The sequence below is a fragment of the Camelina sativa genome, chromosome 11 (assembly GCF_000633955.1).
Source record: "Camelina sativa cultivar DH55 chromosome 11, Cs, whole genome shotgun sequence".
Taxonomy (NCBI): domain Eukaryota; kingdom Viridiplantae; phylum Streptophyta; class Magnoliopsida; order Brassicales; family Brassicaceae; genus Camelina; species Camelina sativa.
The window spans coordinates 4,788,864-4,816,767 of record NC_025695.1 but is presented as its reverse complement, the minus strand read 5'-3'; the positions used below and the strand labels follow the sequence as shown (position 1 = coordinate 4,816,767).

Here is a 27,904-nt window from a genome sequence, read left to right as displayed (position 1 = left end):
TTTTTTTTTTTTTGGATGGGAGACAAAGAATATGACAATGAAAGCACTCCAATCAATCCACCATCTCTAGACGGAATATATAAAAGAAATGACCTACAAAAGCAGTTTTTGTTTTCTCCTTTGTCAACTCAGTCTTATTAGATTGAAAAAAAAAATTAAGTATATAGAAAAAGACTTAAGGGCTGTTCAGTTTTAATAGGAGGTTTGGATTATCGTTGGTTGGCCGAGGGCATCTTCTATATGTATTAGTTAAGAATAGATTGTTTTCCTGGATGGTTTTAGTTTGTTTCCTTTTGTATTGGGTTGTTCAGTTTAGGTTTGTCTTGCAAATGGGATCTCCTTCTATCTTTGTATCCTTTTAACGTTTTAGTATCGATCTTTGCTTCCCTTTTTTGGGTATTAGATTCTGGAGAAATTAATTCACCCGTGTATTCCACAAAGTTATATCAATAAAATTCTAGATGACAAAAAAAAAAATAGAAAAAGACTTAAAGGTAGTTAAGTTTATTCTACGAGAGAAGCAGGTGCTAAATTCAGTGAAGGATTAGACTAATTTTCTCAAAGAAATAGAAAAAGGATTAGATATGATGATGATACTTTATTTCACGGGATTCGATTTGTTTGTTTTTTTGGGGGTTAATGTTGGATTCCATTTGTTTGGTTACTATATATCCACTATAAGACGAAAATATGAAACCGTTAGTATGCGAAAACGTTATCCCTAATATAAAATAGGAATGATAGATAGTGATTTGTATCAGTGTTCTTGTTACGTTATAATTCGGTTTGAAATTCGATTAGGTATGTGTTTTGGCTTCTTTTAGATAGAAACACAAAACTATTGTTTCTTATATATGTGTCTTCGTAATATTTTGGATATGTAAGATTTTTCTGATTTGAAGGACACTATATATGTATTATTTATGTATCTACAATACATTCATTTTCGAAGTTTTATAAAAATAACCTTATAAAAACAAAAATAAGAGACAGTTTTTGTAAGAAGCCAGGTTACATAATTAATTATATATCTTTTTTAATAAAAAGGGGCCAATTAGAATCTGATGTAAACTATATCCAAGTCTCATTGTCATGAAAAAGGTATGATTTTAATTTGACGATTTTTAAAAAAGAGACGGTTGCTCACGTATAAGAATATTGTAGACTATAGGCTCAAACGAGCTATATGGATTAATCTCAACTTTCTCTTTAATTTTAATTATCCTTAATAAATTTGTATTTTAAACTTCAGTTTCACTTTGGAATTTCAATCTAAGAATGATTGTTTAAACTCAAATCAAATAAAGAAGAGCCGGAGAGGCAAAACATGGTGGCCTATCAAATCGGTTATTTCAGATGAGGCGAATGAGCATTGCTAATGAATGAAGCAATGTTCTTATGATCTAAATAGAATATCCACTATTGTGAATGTGATCATGACCATACTTTAAATTCCTCCTTGTTTTCCTCGCATCAATTTTATCTTTATTAGTAACTATCCTTTATTATTGTTTACCACCAGTAACGTGAAAATAAAAGACCCAACAGACAAAAAAACAAATAGAATCTAAAATGGTAGAAGAGAATTTTTGTATCTAAATTTTGCAAATAAATCGTGTCTACATACTATACATTTTTCGTATATGTAAAAAAAAGAATACATAAATGGTTTGTAGATTGAATTTATTAATTCAAATATATATATATATATATATTTATTTATTTATTTTTGTTTAATTAAGTTCAGACTTCAGATATACATAACACTAAGATCAAATGAAGTAATCTTAGCATAATAGTAGCTAAGCTGAAAGTCGTGACTCATGAGTTGTAGTAGGGTTAAATACTACTTTTTCTTTAGATTTCATCATTTTGATAATTAGACTTCAGAAATTTGTGGTGCATAGTTTAAAAAATTGGTAGTGCATAGTTCCTTATCTAGAAGAGAAGTTTGTACGTCACCACACCCCAAAAACTCAAGTTGGGAATATATTCTTTTGCTTATTTAAATAATTAAGTATGGTTTTTACCCCCATCTAGTTTAATACAATATTTTTGTCGCTAATCCTCATCAATTAACTAACTTTATACTAATAAAGTTGGAATATAAACAGCAATACTATAATATATTTATGTGGATGTAATCTGACATGAGCTTCCTTTGGTGATTGGTCGACTCTCGCCAACAATTTCTATTATAGTTGAAATGTATTTAAATCATTTAAAATTTTGAATGAAAGTTACTAATAAGAAAGAAGTGGCCGTTCAAGTACAAAAGTGGAATCCGATTATCCACCGAAATTGCAATTAAATATTGGAGATTTGTTTTACGAAAAAAAGCTTTGGCTTGCTATATTTTTATAATAGACAAAATGATATGCATAGGAATAAAGTTTGTGGAGTATTTCATATCCAAGTGGCCTTGCCTCATACGAAAAACTTGCCCTTTAGGTAAAGCAAAACAACGAGCGAAATGGATATTGCTTAAATAATAACAGAGTTTACATGTTTCGAATTTTTATATGTCTTTAGTTTTTAATAATCTTGTTCTAATTAAGATGCTCTTTTAGCGATCATCGAATGTACTTTGGGTATTAGTGAACTCATAGTTTTGATATGATAGAAATCACACCCTTCAACTGATTTGGTTTGTAGCCTCAATCACCACGGCCTAACATCTTTCGATTCCTTTCCTAACTTACATGTCCATATTCGTCTTGCGGCCAGTTCAATGATTAAATAAGAATTCCACCATCGTCTAACAATCTGTTCATATCATTCGGATTTTTTGAACGTTTGATTTTGAAGTACGAGTATACGAGAGTAGCGACGATAAGTACAAAACGACGAGCGGTGATTGTCCGTGCTGAAAAAAACGTACCCTCTACTGCTAAAAGGTGTGCAAGTGCAAGTGGAAGCTGACGAAACGTGGGACACAACGAAATTATACAATCCTAATATTTTCGATCATGTTAATAGTGATTAATGGAATTAATGCCAGTGAACACTATGGCTATGGTCTTCTTATCCCTTCGGGGTTTTTATTGTTTATTCTTTCCTAATTCTTTTTTTTTTTTCTGTTTGGTAATAAATTATGTAGCAGATACTCATATTTAATTTTCTTTCTTGCTTTGTTCTATGATTCTCTGTGTTAAGTTTTTATAAAGTTACTGACTTGAACTTAAAGAAACTATACAAAAAATCATATCGACAAAATATTGCGGTGATATTCCAAAGCGAATATACCAACATCAACGAAATTTCTTATAGTATACGTTATCTGAACAAGTTATGTTTATAAAAATGTTAGATTCTTAATTTATAATCTTTCCAAAAACAAAGCATTAAAAAAAAATTGTGGCAGAAACAAGTAATGTGGGAAAGTATGTGAGATGAATATAAAGCAGAAATTAGTTAAAGAAAAACTTAGGAAAAAGGGGAAACCAAACCACGTTTTTCAAATTTACCGTGGATATTGGATAATTCTCTAGTAAAAAAAAAAAAAAAGACTAATCCAACTAATAAACATAGTAGTCTACAAGACTACAGCTACACTGAATCAGACATCACATATGTCATTTGAAATAACAAATGTCAATCTTTACGATCAACTATCATATGATGTGGTGTTTCGCCACATAAACAACATCAGATCTTAAATTATCTTATGATCTTGTCCNTTTTTTTTTTTTTTTTTTTGGCTTTTTTTTGTCAACTGATTTTATTAATAAACTTGGTTTAAACCAAGCTAGGATACAAGGTACAATACTATGCCCAAAAGAGGGGAGGTTTAAGCCGGCGGACTACAAGAATGTCCCTGGAAACTAAGGCCGGAGGAAAACAAGATTTCCCCAGAAACTATGTAAAACCAAACATAACAGCAGCATTTGATAACAAAAACGAAAAGAAATAACAACCTTAATCTAAAAGCACAAGCAACCGGCCAAAAGATCTTAAAGGAAACAATAGAACCAAGAGAGCAAAGAACCTATTCTTCTACCGCACAAACGAATGAGATTTACCAAGGATGCCCACGGCCAACTCAAAAATAACATCAACCACCTCCTAACACGATGAGAGCCAATCTCTCGTAACCAAGGACCAGGGACTTCATAACACGGCAAGCAAGACCACTCACTTCCGGAAGTGACGACGACGTTGATACGCCCAAGAACGTCAAACTAGAAGTCTTCAAAACGCGAGGAGCGAGACTTAACTTCTCGAAGAAACACCAATCTCATAAACGAAACCGACGAAAAAGGAGAAAGCTATCACCCACTAAGCACAACAAGAAGAAAAATGAACTCTGCAAATTTAAGATTCTACCATCATATTCAAACAAAACGAAACTTCTGCCTAGAAAGGAGTCGAGACATCCCAATCGAAAGCTACTAAATCTGCTCGATACTACTAAGGAACACCATAAAACTGCCACTACCAACAACCAACTAAAACGATTCCATCTAACTCTAGCAACGCGTCGAAGAAGAACGGCCAGAAGACCGGCTTACCGAACAACAGAAACAGAGGAGACCATGGCCATGGATTCACGAAGAACCAAACCTCGAGATCCGCCAACAAGAACAGAGCACCCGCCAGATCTACAGATCTCGGACACCCAACAACAATCCTCTCTGGAGAAGCTGACCACCAACATAGCCAAACACCCTCGCCGTGAAGATCTACTATTTCCACCAAAGTAAACTTTTCTCCAATGAAATACAAGAGAAAGATGAAAAGCAGAACCATAAAACAAAAGCACAAAACGAAAGGGGAAACCACTCACGGCGTCGGCGAGAAGCGCCAACTACCGGAGTGACTTCCCGGTCACAGATCTGAAAAAAGACTAGGGTTTACTTTTGAGAGAAGAGAACGGTACTCGAAAGAAAAAAAAAAAGGGTTTTTCGATTCTATAGTCTTATGATCTTGTCCATATCCCATAATTCAAAATTAAAGAAAAAAATGGAATCATAACATAGCCTGGCTAAAAAGCCTAGAGAGCAAGAAAAGAAAAGAAGAGAGAGACTAAATATATAAGTACATATGTCAAATCAAAGCACGAAGGCCAATTGAAAATTTTGGAAATAATGAAGAAAAAGAAAATGAGATTGTTGGCCCTTTAACCCACAAGCTCTCCCTCAAATCACCTTTGTTCGCTATTATTATTGTGGAGGCATTGTCATATTCCACTCTATACCTCAACTCCAATATGCTCTTTCACTATGTCCTGATTAGCTACATTATAATATATATAAACAAATATATATCAAAATGTCTACATGAACAGATGGATAATCACATCGATGCCTGCCTGCCTCCACCATTTGTACGGACTACGTGTATATCTCAACTCCCAAAGAATGAAAAATAAAAAGTGGTTAAGTGTCCACATATATGTTGATGATACATATGAAACGAAACGGTTAATCATAACACTGTCGATTTTATTTTTTTTGCCCCTGTTCAATAGTATCAATCAATTAACAAGAGATTTAATCAACTTCACTTATCTGCTATAATATATATTATTAAAAATTGTTATATATTTTTATAATCAAATAAATACGTTATATTTTTGAATTACAAAATATAAATACAGTACGTTGGTTATCATTAGGGACTTATTAGTGTTAAAAAAAGAAGAAGTTAATTCCACTAAATTCCATCAATTTAATAAGATCGTCACTTTCTTTGTCCCCAAGTTGTTCATACCTATAAATACGTCTCCTTACCTTCTCCTCTGTTTCATACTCATCTTTCCATTTTACACAAAACCCAAAAGAGAAAAAAAGATACTGCACAACTACAAGAACAACAACAACAACAAAAATGAGACCATTGAGCGTTCATTCGAGGTTGGAAGGTGTGGCAACGCACCCCACGTTGGCAACATCAGCCTCCGTGAATCACCACGGAATGGTGCCGCAATCACCGTGGCACTCGCCGATTCCTTACCTATTCGGCGGCTTAGCGGCGATGCTTGGACTAATAGCTTTTGCGCTTCTCATCCTCGCTTGTTCTTACTGGCGCCTGTCTTCCTCCGGCGAAGAAGATGGTCAGAACGTCGATGAAGAGAAAGAGAGCCGCTCTGGGGATAAGGCGGCGAACGGAGCTTACGAGGAGAAGGTTCTTGTCATAATGGCTGGAGAAGACTTGCCTAGGTTTATAGCGACGCCAGCTATGAAAACGTGTACATGTGGTGGTCACGAGGGTGAAATGGTCATTTCCAAAGAGGGTAGTGTTGTGACCGACGAGGAGGAGAAGATGAGAGAAGGCGAAGAGAAAGTGAAAGATACCGGCGAAGCCACTACTACTACTACTCCAAGTCACTAAGCCTTTTTGTTTATATATACTTTAATTTTTTTTTCTTTTTTGAGAGTTTTCTGGAGAATTGTCTTTCGCATAAGCCATGATTCCTAGAAAATGTAAATTTTACTAGAGAGCAAAATTTTGGGTTTTTTACTTGTTCTGTAGTGTTTTATCGTTTGCTATATTAAATCCTTTTTGTTCCAAATTCTGTAGTTTGAGGAAATATTATTTAGTCACTTCAGCCACAAAAAGATTGTAAAATGCGATTTAATACGTGTACATGTGTGTACATCCACCATATATATTAGGATTCGAGTGTTAAAAAAAAAAATCATTACAACATCAATATATTTTAAGAAACCACTTTTAAATATTTTTGAGTGGAACAGTCACAAAGATTGCTTTTTGTAAACCTTGCATGTACTTCAAACTGTTGGCTGTCAAAACAGAGAGTACTGTACTTCAATCTGTTGACAGCGGAGTTGTTTGTCTGATCAATCTGCCAGTTTTCATTTTCTTCCCCGCTTTTAATTTTGGCAAGATTTATTTCCTCATTTGGGGAGTCATGATAATCTTCAATTTAAAACTTAGAAACATTCGCTGTACATGTAAATATCAGAAACAAAAGTTGATTACGTAACGACATAATCTCTATCCATCATAATAACACTTAATCGGAATTAAATCTAGCTATGCCAATTCCGATTTTCACCCATCTATTGACTTGCAGTTCCGTTTATATCAAAAGTTATCCAATTCCGATTTTCACCCATCTATTGACTTGCAGTTCCGTTTATATCAAAAGTTATCTTACTCTTATGATCATGTAGTAAAACACTCGTTAATACAATTAGCTCACTAATTATATAAGCCAGTAACATTTCATTCGCTTTTTGGTTTTTTTTTTACATCTAGAAGACTTAGGTTTATTAACAAAAATGTACATCAGTGGCCTTTTTTCTAGTCCTTTGAAATCGTACATGAAAATAAATCATACATGTTCAGATATAAATAAATCATACATAGTCTTAGACTATAGTTCCACATGAAAATATCGATCTACATCGACCGTTCTCCAGAACTTTAAGCCTAAAGGTTGACTACAAAATCTTTAAAAACTTAAAAATCTATTCGACTTGAAAAATAATATCACCAAAAAAAAAAAAAAACAGTCTGAATAATATGCAGTCACATAGTATTAGATTACTAATAAATAACCAAAAAAATACATCAAGTCAACTGGTATTCTCCAATTCTTTTCAGCAAAATGATATCCTCCGTTTCTTTTCGACAAATTAATATTCTCTCCATTAATAAGAACAACAATTAGCAAATATTACAAAGAAAGAAAAAGAAAAAGCAATTAGCAGCAAATCGTTTTGCTCAAGCGTATCTAGTTTAAGATATTCTGTGTTTGTGTGCGTGAAAGAGTTAACATAAAGGGACACGTTTCAGATAGTGGATGGGTTGAGCACTTGAGTTTATAATACTATACTACTACAGTACTACTATAAAACAAAACAGAATTGGATTCTATTTTGACATTTTTTACACCCTTGAGTAGTTGAGCTGTCGTCCTTCGCGGCGCCGAGTAGCCGCGTCCGCGTCTACTACATAAAACTTCTAAACAATTCTGTGTTTTTTTTTCTTTTCACTTATTACATTCTTTTTTGGATATATTTATGGTGTATGTTCCCGTAAAATTTTACAGTCTGTTATTCTAGACTGAGTTCTCGAAGATATTGTTCAAATTATCTTTTACATTTGTTTTTTTTTTTTTGTAAGAATTTAAGAACTTTGTAAAAAAATTGTGTGACATCATGATCATATCTAATAAAAATTGTTTTTTCATTACATCTCTTTCCGACTATATAAAATACCTTTAAATATTTAAAAAAACATCTTCCATGTGGTTGTGGACTAGTTAAACAAATAATGGCCATCATTATAATCTTGGCCACTAGCAAAATTTACATAATAAATACTATAGTTTATGAGGATTAGTCAAAGTATGTGGGGTTTTCCAGTGAAAAAAAACTAAGTGGGGAAGTCAAATTGCACAAGAAATCAAATTACTCACGATCTNGAAAAAAAAAAAAAAAAAAAAAAAAAAAACATTATGTGATTTTCTTTTAGAGGAAATCAGTAAAACCCATATCCATATACTGGGCTCAGATGATTAATTTTGGCCCATATGTAAACCCGCTGGCTGATTCAGAGGGTTTAAGAAATCGCTAAATCTCGGAGCTATTTCGCTCGTCTTCCTTCCTTCCACTGCTCTTCTTCTTCTCTGTGAAGAGAGAGAGCTCGATGGTCCAAGAGACGAATCTCTCTTAGATCGTATGATCTGATCCCGATCAGAAGAACAAGAATATGGGAATCGTGTTCACGAGACTGTTCTCATCCGTGTTTGGAAACAAAGAAGCTCGTATCCTCGTCCTCGGTCTCGACAATGCCGGAAAAACCACTATCCTCTGTAAACCATTCTCTCTGAATCTAAACTCACTTCTGAGCATATAGATGATTTAATTGGCTAGGTTTTTTGATTTGGACGTTTTTGTGTTGAGTTGCATTTTTTTGTTTGTTGGTCTCTGTGTGTTTTTTTAGATCGGCTTCAAATGGGGGAGGTGGTCTCCACGATTCCGAGTATGTACATCTCACGATTTTATCCGCAATGGATGAAACTTTGTTCGCAGCTGATTTGAGTTTCATGTTTGTCAATTTTGCTTTTGTTCTGATTTGCAGCAATTGGATTTAACGTTGAGACTGTGCAGTACAACAATATCAAGTTTCAGGTCTGGGATTTAGGTACGTTTCCATTATGTGTGTTTGGGGTATGAAGATGTTATATTATGATGCATTAAGCTTCTAATTTGAGTTGCCTCAGAACAGTTTTTGATATACAGAGAAGGGAGACATATATTGTATATGCATTAGATAGATATTGATCAAAGCGTGTTCTTATGGATCCAGTTTGTCTTATTTAGTGTTGACTAGTAGTAGATTTTAAGGGCAAGTGATTGATTAATCACATGATAGCAGATCTAACTCTAGTGACACTGTGAGAAACTAGAACATCATTGTATATGGAAAGATGGTAACACGATGTCCATGATTTTCATGCTCTATATTATCATCTTTCATACCATGAATAGCTGTGACATTAACATGTGAATTAGAAGAGTATTCTATTGCTTCGATGGAGAATGATTAACTAGAATTTTCTTGTGAGCAGGTGGACAAACGAGCATCAGGCCATATTGGAGATGCTACTTCCCAAACACACAAGCAGTGATTTATGTTGTTGATTCAAGTGATACAGATAGAATCGGAGTGGCGAAAGAGGAGTTCCATGCAATTTTGGAGGTAAAAAACTGCTTAAAGTTTTCTCTTCCAATGTAATTGGTTTAAAACTCTCTTGATAGATGACGGGAAAGCTTTCAGGGTTGTAGCTCTACTGGGAATACAATACTAATTCTGTTTAGAAACTGTTCTAGACGCTATAAATGTTGCTACGCAATGTTCTTTGAGCGTCAGTAAGCCTTGTGGTAGATGTCACCAAACTCTAGATCTCCCGGGTTAGTACCTAAGGGGTAAAGCCAAAGCCGGTGTAGTCAAAATTAGACATTCTTGGGAAGGGAACTGGTGATCATGACTTGTTGCTATAGAGAATGCTTTTATCACTGAGGCTTAACTCGTGTTTCGGAATCTATTTACAGGAAGAGGAATTGAAAGGTGCAATGGTTCTTATATTTGCAAACAAGCAGGTTAGTATTATCTATGTCAAGCTGTTTACCTCACCGCTAAGTTCCAATAAATTCACCAAAGCCACTGTTCAATCTGAACCTCATAGAGAGAATCCGTACCACATGTGTTTGGTTTTTCATATACTGTATGTAGTGACAGTTCTGGTTATGTTATATAACAGGATCTACCAGGTGCACTCGATGATGCAGCTGTGACAGAGGCCTTGGAGTTGCACAAGATAAAGAGCCGTCAATGGGCAATCTTCAAAACTTGTGCTGTGAAAGGCGAAGGACTTTTCGAGGGCTTAGACTGGTAAGCACATGAGAAATAATAGTCCCAGAAAGTTTTTTTGTTCAGCAAAGCTCTCAAATATGCTTCTTCTTCTCCTTCAGGTTGAGTAATACCTTGAAATCAGGGAGTGGCTAACATCATCTCTCACCACGCAAAGTAGCAGTGTGTAATCATCTTCCCTAGTGCTAGTTTTGTATTCTTGGTGCAAAGAGTTGATAGCTTATCAATTATAGACACAATCTAGCTCAATACCGACCTTGTGAGCATTTTTAACTCGATATACACAAACCCACAAGGATTACAATTTTTCCTATTGTTCTGCTTTCTTTCTCTAAACTTGATTGCTCTTTCACTCAGAATCGAAGGTTGTATCATTTCCTAACTAATATTGTTTTCGTACATGTTCCATAGAATGATCATATTCAATTAGCTATTTTGTTGTTGGTAAGAGACAATGTCATCATCTATCATTAGCTCAATCTAAAACCTAAAATCATAATCCGATTTGGGTTTAATCTTCTATTTTTCAGTTTTGGGCCTTGAAGGGATTAGCCCAGTTGATTATGTTAGACATTAATTTACTGTTATGCCATCGTCTTCAATGGTATGAACTTTGGTATCAATAGAGACAGTAGTGGTGCCTCAAATCAACCAAACTCTTTCTTCCCCATCCTCTAATTCTATTGTTAAAATACACAATCTGGGATTCTCAGAATTTTCACTAACACATTTCCTACAACAGTTCCATGGCTCTCAATCTCCGCCACAAACAGATGGGTAACTTTTTTTTTTTTTGCTCCTCAAGTTTTGCATGGTCTCAATTTTTTTTGGTTGATGTTTTATACGTTTGGTTTTTTGCAGAATGTGTAATCCGGATGCTGAACCTGAACCAACCTCTGAATCCAAACGAGGAATGTTACAAGGCCTTGATTTCGGTGAGAAGATCATCGCTCCTCTGATGCAAGTGAAGGATCTTCTTAAACAAGGAGGCGTTACACTTCCTTTACACATCGATAAAAAAGTCCGATCACCTGTTCTTGATGCAGCAGCCGTCTACTTTCTCCAACCAACTCAATCCAACATCGATAAAATCGTCTCCGATGCTTCCAGATCTCTCTACCACACCTATCACCTCAATTTCTCGTCTCGTATCCCTCGTCCTCTCCTCGAGAATCTCGCTTCGGGGACTCTGAAGAACTCCGGTTCCGTTGCGAGATTCGCGTCGGTGCATGATCAGTATCTGGAGTTTGTGACTTTGGAAGATAACATGTTTTCGCTTGCTCAGGACTCTGTTTATCTTCAGTTGAATGATCCATCAGCTGGAGATAGAGAGATCGAGGAGATTATCGAAAAGGTCTCTAATGGTCTCTTCTGTGTATTGGCAACGCTTGGTGTGGTTCCTGTGATACGATGTTCTCGTGGTGGACCAGCGGAGATGGTTGCTTCTTCGTTGGATCAGAAACTTAGGGATCAGCTTCTGTCCAAGAACAATCTGTTTACCGAAGGTAGTGTTGGTGGTGGTGGAGGAGGTTTCATGAGTTCGTTTCAACGGCCTTTGTTGTGTATTTTCGATAGGAACTTTGAACTCTCTGTTGGGATACAGCATGACTTCAGATACAGGCCTCTTGTTCACGATGTTTTGGGTCTAAAGCTTAACAGATTGAAATTGCCAGGGGAAAAGAAGGAAGCGTTTGTAGACAGTTCAGATCTGTTCTGGTCAGAAAATGGTTCTTTAGAGTTTCCTGAAGTCGCTTTGGAGATTGAGACACAGCTGAACAAGTATAAGAAAGATGTGGAAGAGGTTAATAGGAGAACCGGAGGTGGTGGGAGCGGTATTGCAGAGTTTGATGGGACTGATTTGATTGGGAACACTAAGCATCTGATGAATGCTGTGAACTCACTTCCTCAGTTGACTGAGAGGAAGCAGGTGATTGATAAGCATACTAACATCGCGACTGCGCTACTAGGAGAGATCAAGGAGCGGTCTCTGGATGTGTTCACTAAGGTAGAGAATGAGATGATGGTGAGAGGTAGCATAGACACGAGCGAGCTTCTATCTGTTTTGAAAGGGAAAGGTACAAAAATGGACAAGCTACGGTTTGCCATCATGTACCTAATCTCCTTGGAAACCATCGACCAGGCTGAAGTTGAAGTTGTTGAAGAGGCATTGCGTGAAGCTGAAGCTGATACAAGAGCGTTTCAGTACGTGAAAAAGATCAAGTCTCTTAACGTGTCTTTGGCAGCCTCGGCAGACTCAGCAAGCAGAAGCAACATTGTTGACTGGGCTGGGAAGCTTTATGGTCAGTCTATAAGCGCAGTCACTGCAGGAGTCAAGAATCTCTTATCAAGTGATCAGCAACTGGCGGTGGCACGGACAGTTGAAGCCTTAACTGAGGGAAAACCAAACCCAGAAACCGATTCATACCTCATGCTGGATCCGAGAGTTTCGAAGTCAGGATCTAATGGTAATAGCTATGTGAAGGGGCCTTTCAAAGAAGCCATTGTTTTCATGATTGGTGGAGGTAACTACATAGAGTATAGCAGTTTGCAGGAGCTCTCGCAGCGACAGGAGATGGCAAAGAACATTATATACGGAGCCACAGAGATCCTTACTGGAACTGAGCTTGTTGAGCAGCTCGCGGTTTTGGGACAGAAGATGGGACTGAGATAGAGAAGATAAGGATTAAGATTGAGTATTAGTCAGGTGGATTGGTTAGTCTGGTGTTGTTGGGTGGCAGTTGCAACTTTTGTTTTTACTATTTTATTGTACTCGTTTTCACCTAATATTTTTGTCAACGCCATTCACTTATTCATTTTAAAATTTGATTGATATCAATGTTGTAAAAGCAGGTATATCCATGAAACCACAAATTTCTCAGACAAAAGGTAGAATGAATCAGAACTTGTACTAATACACTTATTCTATGTTTCGCTACATGCCCAATTAACAAATGTATAACAAGTAACAACAACAAAAGATATAACACGACACAGAAAAAAAACGTTCGTGTGTGAGTTTTTTGTCTGTATATTCTTGAAAACCTTCGACCTTTCTATAACAATATATAATCTCCCGGATTCACCTGTTTTGAGATCACACCGAATGGACGTTACCAATGTTAAAACTAGGTTGATGAGTCCGGATTGATACCATGATCGATTGGGACACTGTTGCTGCTGGAACCTACTCCTCCTGCTTGGTCTGAAAAGAAACGTACGACGACACAAGTTATGTTGTCTGCACTTCCTCTTTGGTAAGCTTCCATCATCAGTCTCTTTGCACCTTCCTCGGGATCTTCTATCGTCTTGATCATGCCTACGGCTTCCTGAAAATAAAATTTGAGCAGAGATGGGATGGGTTTTCAAGTCTGAAGATTGGAAATTTTAATAGGGAAGCTTAGAAATCAAACGGTAGTTCTACCTCGTTAGATACGACATCCCAGAGACCATCACTTGCAAGAATGAGAAACTCGAGAGAGCTATCAACTTTCTCCTCCTGAGATTTAACTTATGCTAATGAGTGAACGAGCGAAGATTGTTGAAGTTATTTTAGAAAAATAGTGTATGAGGTAACACAAAATAGTCACTTCATTACCCCATAGCTAACTTGATCAAAATTCAATGCAGGTTAAGTTAAATTGGTAATAACAAGGTGTCAATGTTTAAAAATGTGGAAGGAAGTTTTGGCGTTAAGTCAATACCTGTATCTCCGGATCAGCAACAACATACTGCTTCAGCAACCTATCGCCAAATGCACGAGAAACAGCAAGAACTCCACCAACTCTCCATGTTCCTTTTAGCATAATTCCAGTTAAGCAATTGATATATACACTCAAATAAGAGAAGTTTCCATTAAAAAAAAGTTTCTTACCAGCCCACATGACAAATCCTCCTGCATCCTCAATTCTTTGACGCTCATCACTTTGATCAGGCTTGTGATCTCGGGATACAGCAATAGCTTTGACAAAAGAATCAAATTAGTACCACACAAAATAGAGGGACTTATTGCAAATGTCATATATAAGGGCTATCATGTGATTATAATTATTAGGGGTTAGTTATGACTCGAAGACCTGCATATACTGTTTGACAAACTATCAATTTATATTTCGCTTTGGATCTCTTAACATTCAACTCCTAATGACTTGGTCAAACTGCATGCAATGTGCAATCGTCAAAGCAGGGAAATTTGGTATAAAAATGAACAAGCATTACCATTGCCACCTCTGCATATAACAGCTCTAGAGTCCCCTACATTTGCAACAAGTAAACGGTCACCAACTAAGATGGCTGTTGACGCTGTTGAACCAGCATCTCTGTTCTGACTATTTTCTGATTTGAGAAACTCCGAGTCTGTTTGGTTGTATGCATCAGCTGAAAAAGAGAAGCAAGCAAATGAAAATAATAATCAGAAGGATAAATTAGGCACCTTGATGTGTCTATTTAATGAATTATCTGGCTAACAAGATCATTAGTTAAAATAACCTATAGCTGCTGTGGTATCAGAGATGAACTTTGGATGCCTGATCAGGTTACTGAACAGATTTTGCTTCACATATTCAGCGGCACGTGCACCTCCATGACCTGGATATAAACATTAGCTACATAACCATATTGCCCTCTTTAGAGCACCTTAATATGTAAAAAATAAGTAAAGACGATAAATGCTTAAGGCTATTATTTGATCAATAGACGTTTACGAATTATGGTTCCTATGTACCAAGAGAAACAGAACCTTACTAAATCATCAGTTTACCATATGAAAACTCAGAACTTATATGTCTAATTCTACATAATGATAAGTGATACACAATTCTCCATATGCTAGAAAGTACTGGCAATTGTTACATGCAAGATAAAGTCAGCAACACATTAGTTCCTGTAAATCAGAGAGACATGTATACCGTCAAAGACACCAAATAGACCAACTATTTCGCCATCAACGCCATCGATTCTAGTCTCATAGAAGTCCTCCATTGAAGATCTTTTACCAGGAGAGCTTGCATATCCATAGCTGAACTTCCCGTTTTGACTGCATATATATATATATATAAGTTTACAAATGTCGTCATCACATTAAAATCTATCTAAACAATAAAAACTGACAGCAGCAGCAGCATCTACAGTCACATCACATGTCTAGGAACAATGCCAATGCCTTAACATATAATTAGATATCTAAACTGCAGACTTACATACGAATCACGAGTTCTACTATAACGCCAGAGTTAAGAAATCAACCAAGACAAGGTATCAAATCAGAATTCAGAAGGATAATAAAAACTAGACAGGAGAAGGTAGATTGCTAAGACATGATTATTCTCTAAGTTCTTCAACAACATAAGAAAAATGTAAGACATTTACTGAGAAGAAGAAACTCCTCTATCCACCTAAGAGAAAGAGATCTAAATGTTCCAATCTAGATTAACTGAAACACATCTCCAAAAGCAAGTATAATAATCCTAGAACAGCATAGAAACGATTAAAGTGGGACAAAAGGAGTAAAAGAGATCAAACCTGAGGCCGCCGCCGCTAACAGGTCCATCGTCAGCATGAACCTGACTCGAAGATGACAACACAGAATTGAGATATCCCATAACTCCTCAGAAAGCCTTCTTATTGTCTTGATCGGAGCAAAAAAATTTACAAATACAAATCTGAAGCTGATTCAGCTTCCTTTTTTATCCACCAATCAAACCCTAACAATATATCACCAGACAAATTAACAAAGACGAAATCGAGCCATGCTTTATAAAAAGCCAAAACACGACTTATGCACAAGATTGAGCAAAAAATTCAAGAGCAGATAAAAATTGAAAATGGGAAATGGATTGAGCACAATCAGATCGAAGAGATGACGAATTAGGGGGAGTAGTTTTGAGCGTACCTGAAGAAGAAAGAGATGAACAAATTCAGCAGATTAAGACCCGAGAAGAATTAGGGATTCGTCTCCAATATAGCTCTCTCTCTCTCTGGTCTTCGTTTTGAAAAATAAAATGACGAAGAAGAAGAAGAAGAAGAAGAAGAAGCTGATTCCTCCATTTGTATCATCATTATTATCTACTTTTTTTTTTTTTTTGCTCATTATTAGTAATTAAGAATAATTAAAATTAAGTATATCCTAATTATTAGAGAAATAAATATGTATATATTTATATTGTCATCTGTATAAAGGAAAGAAATATCTCGTGGAGGGGGCCTAATTGTGTGCCTTAAAAAGATGATTAAATTAATACTATTCCTTTGAGGATATTTTTTGTCAACTTTACTGTGAAACCAAGTCAGAACGAATCAACCGTCCTTCTCACTGGATATTGACACGTGGTATTCACATGCAGATGCGATTGATGATGTTCTACGATTTCTTCTCACGTCAATCATGTACTGCCTGGTACTAGTACTATTTATTACCCCTTCCTTACTGCGTAGCGACATACAACACTAAAAACCTTCACATCGAGCCATTTATTAGTCAATCACTTGTAAAAATCATTTATTTCACTTTCTTTCTTGCTTCCTCATACAAATGTTCTAATTTTAAATACTCCGTATTATTAGTTTCCGTCTCGTTACTCAAGGACTCGTCCAAATCGAAAAATGTGTTTCCCATTTTCATACGCAACTTTATAAAGAGTATCTCTCCTGTGGGACAACTGACCTACCATTTTCAAAATAACAACCATTTACTCCTGTGGCCATGAAGTTCGTTCCCGACTGTTGCCATAGTTGCAAGCTCATCTACATTGTTAAACTCAAGTTTCCATTGAATCCATTCAATACGTCAGCTATATGAGCTATGCTTGTGTCATTGTGTGTTTGCCGGTGAGAGACCAGAAGAGTGTGTTGGCTAGCTTGGCCTTTAGGGTAACAACAAGCTTTGAGACTCTTTCAGTGTGTTTGTGCGGTTTGCATTGAGTAGAAACTGACATCTGGCCTCGGTTTTGTCACCCTGGAAGGATTAAAGAGAAGGAATGAAAGTTGACAAGTGTTAACAAATCTTTTTTTTTACATATGTTAATGTTCAAATTGCAATGTTCAGAATCACAATCTCAATTACCAATCTAAGTTTACAATTAAGTTTTGAGTTTACAATCTAAGTTTTGTTTTGAGTTTTGACTAGCCATGAGGACTAAATCAAAAAATTACCAGAGTTTCATTGGTCCAGCCGATCACTGTTCTCAATTACCAACTAAATAAACCTTATTATACATTTAAAATTAAATTGTGAAACCAAAATCCAATCAAACCAGACATTGTTACATTACTAATCAACGACAATTAATTACAAAGCGGAAATGATTTTAGTTAACGGCAGAACAAGTACGTCTAATCTCACCATCTTCACCAACTCTCACACCAACCATACTCAGCTTCACAAATGACTCACTCCATCTATGAAAAAAGATTTCCTCATCACTCGCCAGTGCCTCCACCATCTTCCTCGTTCGATCATCATCCATCAGTGCAGAATCCGTTTGAATCAAACCCTTGTGCGTCTCCAGATTCCTATAGTACTGATTATCGAATGTCGAAGATGTTTCCGGATCATTGCTCACCGTCAATGACGAAGATTCTGAAGACGAACACTTGTTCATTAGTGTCTCTGCGTATGACTTGTCGAGAGACGCGTCGATCAGCTCTAAACTCCCTTTTGAGCCTTGTTTGAATCTTCCATTGAATGCGTTGCAATGCGAAGCCCCAATCGTGTGTGCTCCTGAACGTACATTAACTATTAAGAAAACAGAGTTCAAACAGAGCTTAACCCATATAATCAAAGTAGAATGAAATAACCAATCCAGTTTAGTCAATTCTTGTAGAATGAAATAGTCAATCCGGTTTCATCATATAGTCAAGAAACATTGACATATATATACCAGAGAGAACGACGAGATCTTGAATAGACAAGCCTTTAGAAGAGAAGGCATCGATCATTTGGTCGAGACTGAAATCTGTGTCGATTATGTTCGGTCTTACGTTTGCAGCCATAGATACTCTCCCGTCTCTCCTCCCTGTCAGAATCAAACTAATACTAGGTTAGAATTGCCCCTGACCTTGATTAACCGGATATATTCATTGGACAACTACTTGGTTTAGTTATTGCTCAATTTTGGCATGATATGGTTAACCATCTTTAGATTGATTGGTAGTACACACTACACAGTGATCTGTCATTGGGTTTTCAACTTAGATTGATGGAAGAAACCAAAACCAAATGTTAGATGGAGGTAACGATGAAGGAATAGGCTAATACCTCTCAATGTAGCCCTCTACACAGCCATTTTAGGAAAGTGTCCTTCAACCTAATTGAAGCAATCAAGCAAAAAAAAAACAGAACGTTCATAGAGATTCTAATGAATGTGTAATTTTATTGAACATACATAGATCAGCCTCACAAACCTTTTGCTGATCTAATGATATCTGCAACCTCTCTTCCAAGCTCAGTATAAATAACTTTTCCCTATATTAAAAGAAGCAAAAGAAAGGATTATCAAGTTAACTGACTCTGTCAATGCAAAATAGCTATGAATTAACCATTAAAAGACTAACCTGACAAGTAGTCTCCTAAGTTTCCATTAGCCATGTACTCGTACATTAGCAGTACCTTTAAAGTGAATTGAATATGAAAAAATTGTATTGCCATATGCTTGAACCAAGAGAGAGTGTATTTGAGATTTGTGCATCTTCTTGCAGCCAAAATAGTCGACGTGTTAAATAATTATAGTTGTTGAATCCTTTGCATAATGTTTATTAGTTTGACATGGAACTCGAACAAAACATTCTCGTTACAACGATAAATCTCCGCCGTTGACCGCATCAGCAAAAATAAATCGGACGTCTGTGATCTATCACTAACATATGTGAATTGACGTATTTACCCTTTTCAGAAGAAGAAAAGAAACTTATAAAAACCGCGCCTATAAAAGGAAGAGAGAAAACTATTTTACTCATTAACCTCTCTCACATCGCTATATCTTCATCTTCCTCAAAACACTTTTATTATTCTCTCAAGAAAAAGGTTGAAAGATATGGCTGGTATTATCAATGAGGAGAAGCTTGGTAGAAGAATCCAAACTTACTACCGCGAAGAACGCGCGTGCAAGCGTGAAGAAGCTAAACTTGCAAAGTGGTTTGGGGATCTCACTCCTGAACAGAGAGATATCTTTGCAGACGACATCCCAGAAGCTTTTCTCGTACTCGCTACGGAAAGAGGACGGCTTCGTCTCGAGAAAGAAGAAATCTCGCGACTTAGTTTGGGTAAGTCTTGTGAATCTTTTTGTGAAATCCTCTGTTCTTGAAACGGATCCTCTGTTCCTGAATCATCTGTTTGGTTTATTGGATGGATAGGGCGAAAGAAACGGCGGAGCACAAGGAGGTGCTAACGGCGGAGCACAGGGAGGTGCTAACGGCGGCGAGGTGAGATTTAGATGGATCGAGAAGTACGTTCTGTTTAGGCCAATAAGTAGTTCGTGTGTTACTTAACGTCGGAATATGGGATCTTTAGGGCGAAGCCAACGGTGGCGGTGCTAACGGCGGAGCACAGGGAGGTGGTAACGGCNAAAAAAAAAACAGAACGTTCATAGAGATTCTAATGAATGTGTAATTTTATTGAACATACATAGATCAGCCTCACAAACCTTTTGCTGATCTAATGATATCTGCAACCTCTCTTCCAAGCTCAGTATAAATAACTTTTCCCTATATTAAAAGAAGCAAAAGAAAGGATTATCAAGTTAACTGACTCTGTCAATGCAAAATAGCTATGAATTAACCATTAAAAGACTAACCTGACAAGTAGTCTCCTAAGTTTCCATTAGCCATGTACTCGTACATTAGCAGTACCTTTAAAGTGAATTGAATATGAAAAAATTGTATTGCCATATGCTTGAACCAAGAGAGAGTGTATTTGAGATTTGTGCATCTTCTTGCAGCCAAAATAGTCGACGTGTTAAATAATTATAGTTGTTGAATCCTTTGCATAATGTTTATTAGTTTGACATGGAACTCGAACAAAACATTCTCGTTACAACGATAAATCTCCGCCGTTGACCGCATCAGCAAAAATAAATCGGACGTCTGTGATCTATCACTAACATATGTGAATTGACGTATTTACCCTTTTCAGAAGAAGAAAAGAAACTTATAAAAACCGCGCCTATAAAAGGAAGAGAGAAAACTATTTTACTCATTAACCTCTCTCACATCGCTATATCTTCATCTTCCTCAAAACACTTTTATTATTCTCTCAAGAAAAAGGTTGAAAGATATGGCTGGTATTATCAATGAGGAGAAGCTTGGTAGAAGAATCCAAACTTACTACCGCGAAGAACGCGCGTGCAAGCGTGAAGAAGCTAAACTTGCAAAGTGGTTTGGGGATCTCACTCCTGAACAGAGAGATATCTTTGCAGACGACATCCCAGAAGCTTTTCTCGTACTCGCTACGGAAAGAGGACGGCTTCGTCTCGAGAAAGAAGAAATCTCGCGACTTAGTTTGGGTAAGTCTTGTGAATCTTTTTGTGAAATCCTCTGTTCTTGAAACGGATCCTCTGTTCCTGAATCATCTGTTTGGTTTATTGGATGGATAGGGCGAAAGAAACGGCGGAGCACAAGGAGGTGCTAACGGCGGAGCACAGGGAGGTGCTAACGGCGGCGAGGTGAGATTTAGATGGATCGAGAAGTACGTTCTGTTTAGGCCAATAAGTAGTTCGTGTGTTACTTAACGTCGGAATATGGGATCTTTAGGGCGAAGCCAACGGTGGCGGTGCTAACGGCGGAGCACAGGGAGGTGGTAACGGCGGCGAGGTGAGATTTAGATGGATCGAGTAGTGCGTTCTGTTTAGGCCACTGTGTAGTGTATTACTTAACGTCGGAATATGGGATCTTTAGGGCGAAGCCAACGGTGGTAACGGCAGAGACGTCGGAGCGCAGGGAGGTGGTATCGGTGGCTTTCTTAACGGCGGCATGGGACTCGGTGCTAACGGCGGCGGGGTGAGACTCTTTAGATTGTTCTTTTGTTAATGCGTTCTGTTTAGGCGTGTGTTGCTTAAAGTCAGTTGGATGGGTTTGTTTAGGGGGAAGCCAACGGTGGCGGTGACAACGGCGGAGACGCCGGAGCTCAGGGAGGTGGTATCGGTGGGGTAAGTCGCGCTTAATTGGTTGTTACTCAAGTTCTTTTTTGTAAACGCGACTGTTCTTGTAAACAAAGTTTAATCCTTCTCAGCCGGGGTTAAACGGCGGAGGAATTGATGCTGGCGTTCTTAAAGGCGGAGCACAGGGAGGTGACGGCGGGGAAGCCAACGGCGGAGCTGATCAAGAAGTCTTGTTGTGGTATAGGGTCGTCGGGACCGTTGCGGAAGCGGCTAGGTGGCTCACGTAGTTTAGTTTCGGTTTTCCTTCCGTTCTGGGTTTCGGTTTTCAATTACGGTTCTGGGTTTCGGTTTTCTAATTGGGTTTTTGGGTTTTCAGTTTGGGATTTTGTTACCCAAGTTTTTTTTCTTTTCTTTGTAACCAATACTAAATGAATTGCAAAGGTCCCCAATTAAGTTGCTTTTAATACTACATTAAAAAAAAAAAACTTTGCTTAATACTATAATTGTATATTTTTTTTTAGCCAACAATAAAAACAAAGACTACGAGTTCGACGACATAAGTTATGTTGTCTGCACTTCCTCTTTGGTAAGCTTCCATCATCAGTCTCTTTGCACCTTCCTCGGGATCCTCTAGCGTCTTGATCATGCCTACGGCTTCCTGAAAATAAGATTTGAGCAGAGATGGGATGGGTTTTCAAGTCTGAATAATTGGAAATTTTAATAGGGAAGCTTAGAAATCAAACAATAGTTCTACCTCGTTTGATACGACGTCCCAGAGACCATCACTTGCAAGAATGAGAAACTCGAGAGAGCTATCAACTTTTTCCTCCTGAAAATTCCATACATATATGAGTGAACGAGGGAAGACTGGTGAAGTTATTATAGAAAAATAGTGTATAATGTGGGTATGAGGTAGCACAAAATAGTCACTTCGTTACCCCATCGCTAACTTAATGAAATCCAATGCAGGTTTAAGTTAAATTGGTAATAACTAGGTGTAATATATGGGAGGAGATTTTGGCGCGAAGTCAATACCTGTATCTCCGGATCAGCAACAACATACTGCTTCAGCAACCTATCGCCAAATGCACGAGAAACAGCAAGAACTCCACCAACTCTCCATGTTCCTTTTAGCATATTTCCAATTAAGCAATTGATATAAACTCAAAAAAGAAGAGAAGTTTCCACTAAATGTTTTCTTACCAGCCCACATGACAAATCCTCCTGCATCCTCAATTCTCTGGCGCTCGTCACTTTGATCAGGCTTGTGATCTCGGGATACATCAATAGCTTTGACAAAAGAGAAAAATTAGTATCATACAATACTGAGCGACTTATTGCAAATTTCATATTCAAGTGCTATCATGTGATTATAACTATGAGGGGTAAGTTATGACTCGATGACCTGCATATACTGTTTGACAAACTATCATTTTATGTTTCCATTTGGACTTCTTAACATTCAACCCCTAATGACTTGGTCATACTATATGCAACGTGTAATCGATAAAGCAGGAACATTTGGTATAAAAATGAACAAGCATTACCAACTAAGATGGCTGTTGACGCTGTTGACGCTGGAGTCCCCTACATTTGAAACAAGTAAACGGTCACCAACTAAGATGGTTGTTGACGCTGTTGAACCAGCATCTCTGTTCTGACTATTTTCTGATTTAAGAAACTCTGAGTCTGTTTGGTTGTATGCATCAGCTGAAATGAGAAGCAAGCAAATGTAAAAAAATCATAAGGATAAATAAGGCACCTCGCTGGGTCTATTCTTAATGAATTATCTGGCTAACAAGATTATAAGTGAAATATAACCTATAGCTGCTGTGGTATCAGAGATGAACTTTGGATGCCTAATCAGGTTACTGAACAGATTTTGCTTCACATATTCAGCTGCACGTGCACCTCCATGACCTGGATATAAAAATTAGCTACATCATTATATTGACCTCTTTAGAGCACCTTAACATGTAAAAAATAAGTAAAGACATTAAATGCTTAAGGCTGTTATTTCCTTTTTTCAATGGATTGAGCACGATCATTTGGTAAATGGGAAATGGATTGAGCACGATCATTTGGTATAAAAATGAACATGTATTACCATTGCCACCTCTGCATATAACAGCTCTGGAGTCCCCTACATTTGCGACAAGTAAACGGTCACCAACTAAGATGGCTGTTGACGCTTTTGAACCAGCATCTCTGTTCTGACTATTTTCTGATTTAAGAAACTCTGAGTCTGTTTGGTTGTATGCATCAGCTGAAATGAGAAGCAAGCAAATGTAAAAAAATAAGAAGGATAAATAAGGCACCTTGCTGGGTCTATTCTTAATGAATTATCTGGCTAACAAGATTATAACTGAAATATAACCTATAGCTGCTGTGGTATCAGAGATGAACTTTGGATGCCTAATCAGGTTACTGAACAGATTTTGCTTCACATATTCAGCTGCACGCGCACCTCCATGACCTGGATATAAACATTAGCTACATCACTATATTGACCTCTTTAGAGCACCTTAACATGTAAAAAATAAGTAAAGACATTAAATGCTTAGGGCTGTTATTTGATCAATAGACGTTCACAAATTATGGTTCCTATAAACCAAGAGAAACAGAACCTTACTAAATCTCCAGTTTACCATATGAAATCTCAGAACTTATATGTCTAATTCTACATAATGATAAGTGATACACGATTCTCCATATGCTAGAAAGTACTGGAAATTGTTACATGCAAGATATAGTTATTAACACATAAGTTCCTCTATATCGGAGAGACATGTATACCGTCAAAGACACCAACGAGACCAACTATTGCGCCATCAACGCCATCGATTCTAGTCTCATAGAAGTCCTCCATTGAAGATCTTTTACCAGGAGAGCTTGCATATCCATAGCTGAACTTCATATAAGTTTATGAATGTCATCATCACATTACAATCTATCTATACAATAAAACTGACAGCAGCAGCAGCATCTACAGTCACATGTCTAGGAACAATGCCAATGCCTTAACATATAATTAGACATCTAAATTGCAGACTTACATACTAATCACGAGTTCTACTATAACGCCAGAGTTAAGAAATCAACCAAGACAAGGACAGTAAAAACTAGACAGAAGAAGGTAGATTGCTAGGACATGATTATTCTCTGAGTTCTTCAACAACATAAGAGAGATGTAAGTTATAACTGAGAGGAAGAAACTCCTATATCCACCTAAGAGAAAGATGTCTAAATGTTCCAATCTAGATCACCTGAAACACAGCTGCAAAGCAAGTTGAATAATCCTAGAACAGCATAGAAACGATTAAAGTGGGACAAAAGGAGTAAAAGAGGTAAAACCTGAGGCCGCCGCCGCTAACAGGTCCATCGTCAGCGTGAACCTGACTCGAATTGAGATATCCTTCTCTTGTCTTGAGAAGTGTGTAAATAAGTTTTGTAAAAGTGTGCTAGAATAGAATGCAATTTTTCCTATAAATATTGATGTAAAACATAAATGATCTTATTTATCTACATTTGTGCTTTTTATTTCTTATGAGCTGTAAAACATATTTTTGTGTATGATTTTATAGATGAGTTGATATTTTTTCATTATTTTTTTACTTTTGGGTCTAAGGAAAAAGGATTGACATCACAAGACTTTAATTTGATGTTTGAGTCAAATTTTGAGGTTTAAAGAAGAAAGATGGACGACAAACACACATGTTTTATTAGATATACATATGCATGACCAAGGTTAAGGTTGTCACGGTTACGGTTTATTAACCATTGGTTATGGTTAGAAATTTTTTTAACCTTAACCAGAATCGTTTAATAAACGGTTAAACGGTTACGTTTAAATACGGTTACGGTTCAAGAGGTTACTGTTATATACGGTTACGGTTATTTGATAATATGATACGGTTGATATTATTTGATGATATAATATAATTGATATTTTTTATTTATAATTAATATGTTCTTATAGTGTATTCGTATTTCTATATACCATATGATTCATATTAAATAAATAATTATTAGTATATTTTATTATGTTTTTAAAATATTATAAATCAAGTAAGGATTTTGGTTTGAGAAGTTTCTAAACGCGTGGATCTAAAACCAAATAAGTATATGGATAAAATTATCAATAACTGGGTGCATGTGTTGACTATGCTGGTCTTCATGAATTTCACAAATTTTATGAGAAAAGAAATGATTTTGTTCTTGGAGTTTGATGGGTTAACAAGTTGTGTGGTAGTCTAAAAAAAAGTTTTTCAGTGGAAGAATGGGAAGAAGTTGACGAGGAAGAAGAAGAAAAAGAGTATAACGAATAACCAAACGGTAAAAGTAACGATGAAAATTAGCACAAAATTTGACAATGAATATGACAAGAAAAATATGAAAAATAAGAAAACATTGAATAAAAAACACGAAAACATAGGTAGGATCAATTAAATATGAAAACGAGTTAAATTCATGATTATGAAATTGTTTCGTTTTTCTGGTGGTCAAAGAAATGGTTTAGGATATGTAAGGTCATCAGTTTGATTTGCCTCGCATGGACATTGAGTTAACTTCATGATTTTTTAATTATATTTGATTTTAAAACAAAACTGATTTTTATATTTTAAAAAATTGTGTATCTGAAATTTATTTTTTTTTCTTAGTACTAAAATTAATTTTTTAATGAAATAATATTTTATTAGCGTCATCAATTATATATAATTTTTATCAAAATATCTAATCAATTGAATGATAAAAAATAAAAAGATGATGTAGATAGAATTTGAAATTTTAAAATATTAAAATAAAACTTTATAAACAATTTATATAAATCTTGTTATGCACGTTTAAATTTTGAAACTGGAATTATAAAAAAGGTTCTCTAGAGAACCTCATATGATGATGTTTAGCGGAGGGATCTAACGGCGGCGGGTGCAGAGTCAACAACAGTGGTCTCGGGATTGTTAAAATCTCGCGGAAACCACTAGACCACAGTAGGGACTGCGGTGTGTTTAGTTAAAAAGAGGTAGTTAAAGGCTTTGTGAATTGGGGATAAATTTGAGAAAAAGGAAAAGATATATACTTAATAAATTTGGAGGATTATGTTACACGAAATCCATATCGTGGTGGGAATTGTAAAAAAGAATTACAAAGAGACTAAAGTTTGTTTTAAATCAAAGTCGGTCTAGGATCTGAAAAACAGTTATAAAAGAGCTTCTTTGTCTTATGGAAAACCTTTCTTGTTTAACACGACAACCAAAAAAAACAAACACAAAAAATCTCAATCCCCACAATTCATCGAGAAGGAGAAGACAAACCAAGGAGCAGCCGCTAAAATCTGAATTAAGGAGATCAATCAATCAACCAGAAAAGTGTTCCTTGTGAAATTTTTGTAGGGAGACGATGTCCAGTTACGCCGGTCGGCCGCACAATAAAAGGCAGAAGAAGGAGAAGGAGACGTCTCTGTCTCTGTCTAGGTTATCGTTGGTACCACACGATGTTGCTCTGAACTGCTTGTCCCGCCTCTCGAGATTTGACAGAGCGGTCTTGTCTGTGACCTCCAAGAGCCTCCGCTCTCTCGTGGTTTCGCCTGATCTCTACCGCACGCGTCAGCTGATGGGTTTTAGTTCCGACGAGTACTGGTATGTTTGCTTAAGCATACCTCCTTACCCAACTCCACGCTGGTTCATCCTCCGCCGTACTCGTGGAGATGACGACGCCAACAAGTCTGTGAATCGTAGGCTAAGACCGATCCCATCCTACCCTTATCAGCCTCCGGAATCATCCTCTTTCGTGGTGTTAGGTTATGGGATCTATGTGATCGGTGGAATCATACACGGAAACCCCACTTCTGATGTCTTGCTCCTCGATTGTCTCTCTCACTCGTGGCGCCGCATCCGGTCCATGAGAGTAGCTCGCGCGTCCCCAGCGGCGAACGTGGTAGATGGTAAGATTTACGTGTTTGGAGGCTGCCAAGAGGTTGATTCCTCCAACTCCAACTGGGCAGAGGTTTTCGATCCAAAGACTCAAACTTGGGACACCTTGCCGTTACCTGAGGATCCGGAGATACGCAGGAACACAAGTACGATCGACAAAAGTGTGGTGATGGAAGACAAAATTTATGCGGTGGACGAGGATGATCAAACCATCTATTACCTGCCGCGTGAAGGTATATGGAGAAGAGGTAATCGGGATTCTAAGCGGGGAAACAGAAGAGACTGGTGTGCCGTAGGGGGGCTCTTGTACTGTACTGGTACTCGCGGGAGTTTAATGTGGTGTGAGCCAGATGAGTTGGATTGGAAGAAGGTAATGGGTTTGGATGTTTATCACTGGTGTAAATTTGGTTTAAATGGCAAATTGTGTGTTGAGAACGTTAATACCGCGTGGAAGCTTTACTGGACCGATTTTGGTTTCAGCAGAGTTACCAGCAACTCTCGTGGGAACATTGTGGTCTTCTGGAAGGTGTATCTCCC

General features: G+C 37.0%; 8 protein-coding genes and 1 pseudogene across 8 annotated transcripts; 5 read left to right on the top strand and 4 right to left on the bottom strand.

The window, feature by feature from the left end:
- LOC109127228 lies at nucleotides 3,825-5,094 on the bottom strand. The gene is given in 2 exon segments (XM_019231762.1): nucleotides 3,825-3,858; nucleotides 4,023-5,094. Coding segments are annotated over 2 exon segments (126 nt in total). The 5' UTR covers nucleotides 4,115-5,094.
- On the top strand, nucleotides 5,670-6,514 carry LOC104721665 (protein GLUTAMINE DUMPER 1-like). The gene has a single exon (XM_010439700.2). It carries the CDS (start codon nucleotides 5,830-5,832, stop codon nucleotides 6,331-6,333), a length of 504 nt encoding a protein of 167 aa, XP_010438002.1. The 5' UTR covers nucleotides 5,670-5,829; the 3' UTR covers nucleotides 6,334-6,514.
- LOC104721664 (ADP-ribosylation factor 1-like) lies at nucleotides 8,583-10,760 on the top strand. Its single transcript, XM_010439698.2, has 7 exons — nucleotides 8,583-8,785; nucleotides 8,917-8,955; nucleotides 9,055-9,117; nucleotides 9,545-9,675; nucleotides 10,029-10,076; nucleotides 10,238-10,368; nucleotides 10,449-10,760. Exons 1-7 carry the CDS (start codon nucleotides 8,683-8,685, stop codon nucleotides 10,480-10,482), a joined length of 549 nt encoding a protein of 182 aa, XP_010438000.1. The 5' UTR covers nucleotides 8,583-8,682; the 3' UTR covers nucleotides 10,483-10,760.
- LOC104721662 lies at nucleotides 10,980-13,150 on the top strand (annotated as a pseudogene).
- Nucleotides 13,235-16,393, bottom strand: LOC104721663 (probable protein phosphatase 2C 59). The gene is made up of 9 exons (XM_010439697.2): nucleotides 16,235-16,393; nucleotides 15,865-16,046; nucleotides 15,252-15,379; nucleotides 14,833-14,931; nucleotides 14,563-14,721; nucleotides 14,219-14,305; nucleotides 14,049-14,140; nucleotides 13,769-13,843; nucleotides 13,235-13,673 (listed from the first exon to the last, which is right to left on the bottom strand). Exons 2-9 carry the CDS (start codon nucleotides 15,942-15,944, stop codon nucleotides 13,473-13,475), a joined length of 921 nt encoding a protein of 306 aa, XP_010437999.1. The 5' UTR covers nucleotides 15,945-16,046; nucleotides 16,235-16,393; the 3' UTR covers nucleotides 13,235-13,472.
- LOC104727633 (peroxidase 46-like) lies at nucleotides 17,643-18,928 on the bottom strand. Its single transcript, XM_010446725.2, has 4 exons — nucleotides 18,895-18,928; nucleotides 18,599-18,614; nucleotides 18,222-18,376; nucleotides 17,643-18,061 (listed from the first exon to the last, which is right to left on the bottom strand). Exons 1-4 carry the CDS (start codon nucleotides 18,926-18,928, stop codon nucleotides 17,649-17,651), a joined length of 618 nt encoding a protein of 205 aa, XP_010445027.1. The 3' UTR covers nucleotides 17,643-17,648.
- Nucleotides 19,374-19,948, top strand: LOC104727632 (H/ACA ribonucleoprotein complex subunit 1-like). The gene is made up of 3 exons (XM_010446724.1): nucleotides 19,374-19,538; nucleotides 19,693-19,761; nucleotides 19,850-19,948. Exons 1-3 carry the CDS (start codon nucleotides 19,374-19,376, stop codon nucleotides 19,946-19,948), a joined length of 333 nt encoding a protein of 110 aa, XP_010445026.1.
- Nucleotides 20,612-21,721, top strand: LOC104727631 (glycine-rich cell wall structural protein 1.0-like). The gene is made up of 6 exons (XM_010446723.1): nucleotides 20,612-20,776; nucleotides 20,931-20,999; nucleotides 21,088-21,147; nucleotides 21,232-21,333; nucleotides 21,417-21,482; nucleotides 21,551-21,721. The coding sequence occupies exons 1-6, from the start codon at nucleotides 20,612-20,614 to the stop codon at nucleotides 21,719-21,721; spliced, it is 633 nt and encodes a 210-aa protein (XP_010445025.1).
- LOC104727630 (probable protein phosphatase 2C 59) lies at nucleotides 23,380-24,816 on the bottom strand. The gene is made up of 6 exons (XM_010446722.1): nucleotides 24,789-24,816; nucleotides 24,407-24,453; nucleotides 24,231-24,345; nucleotides 23,812-23,910; nucleotides 23,542-23,700; nucleotides 23,380-23,402 (listed from the first exon to the last, which is right to left on the bottom strand). The coding sequence occupies exons 1-6, from the start codon at nucleotides 24,814-24,816 to the stop codon at nucleotides 23,380-23,382; spliced, it is 471 nt and encodes a 156-aa protein (XP_010445024.1).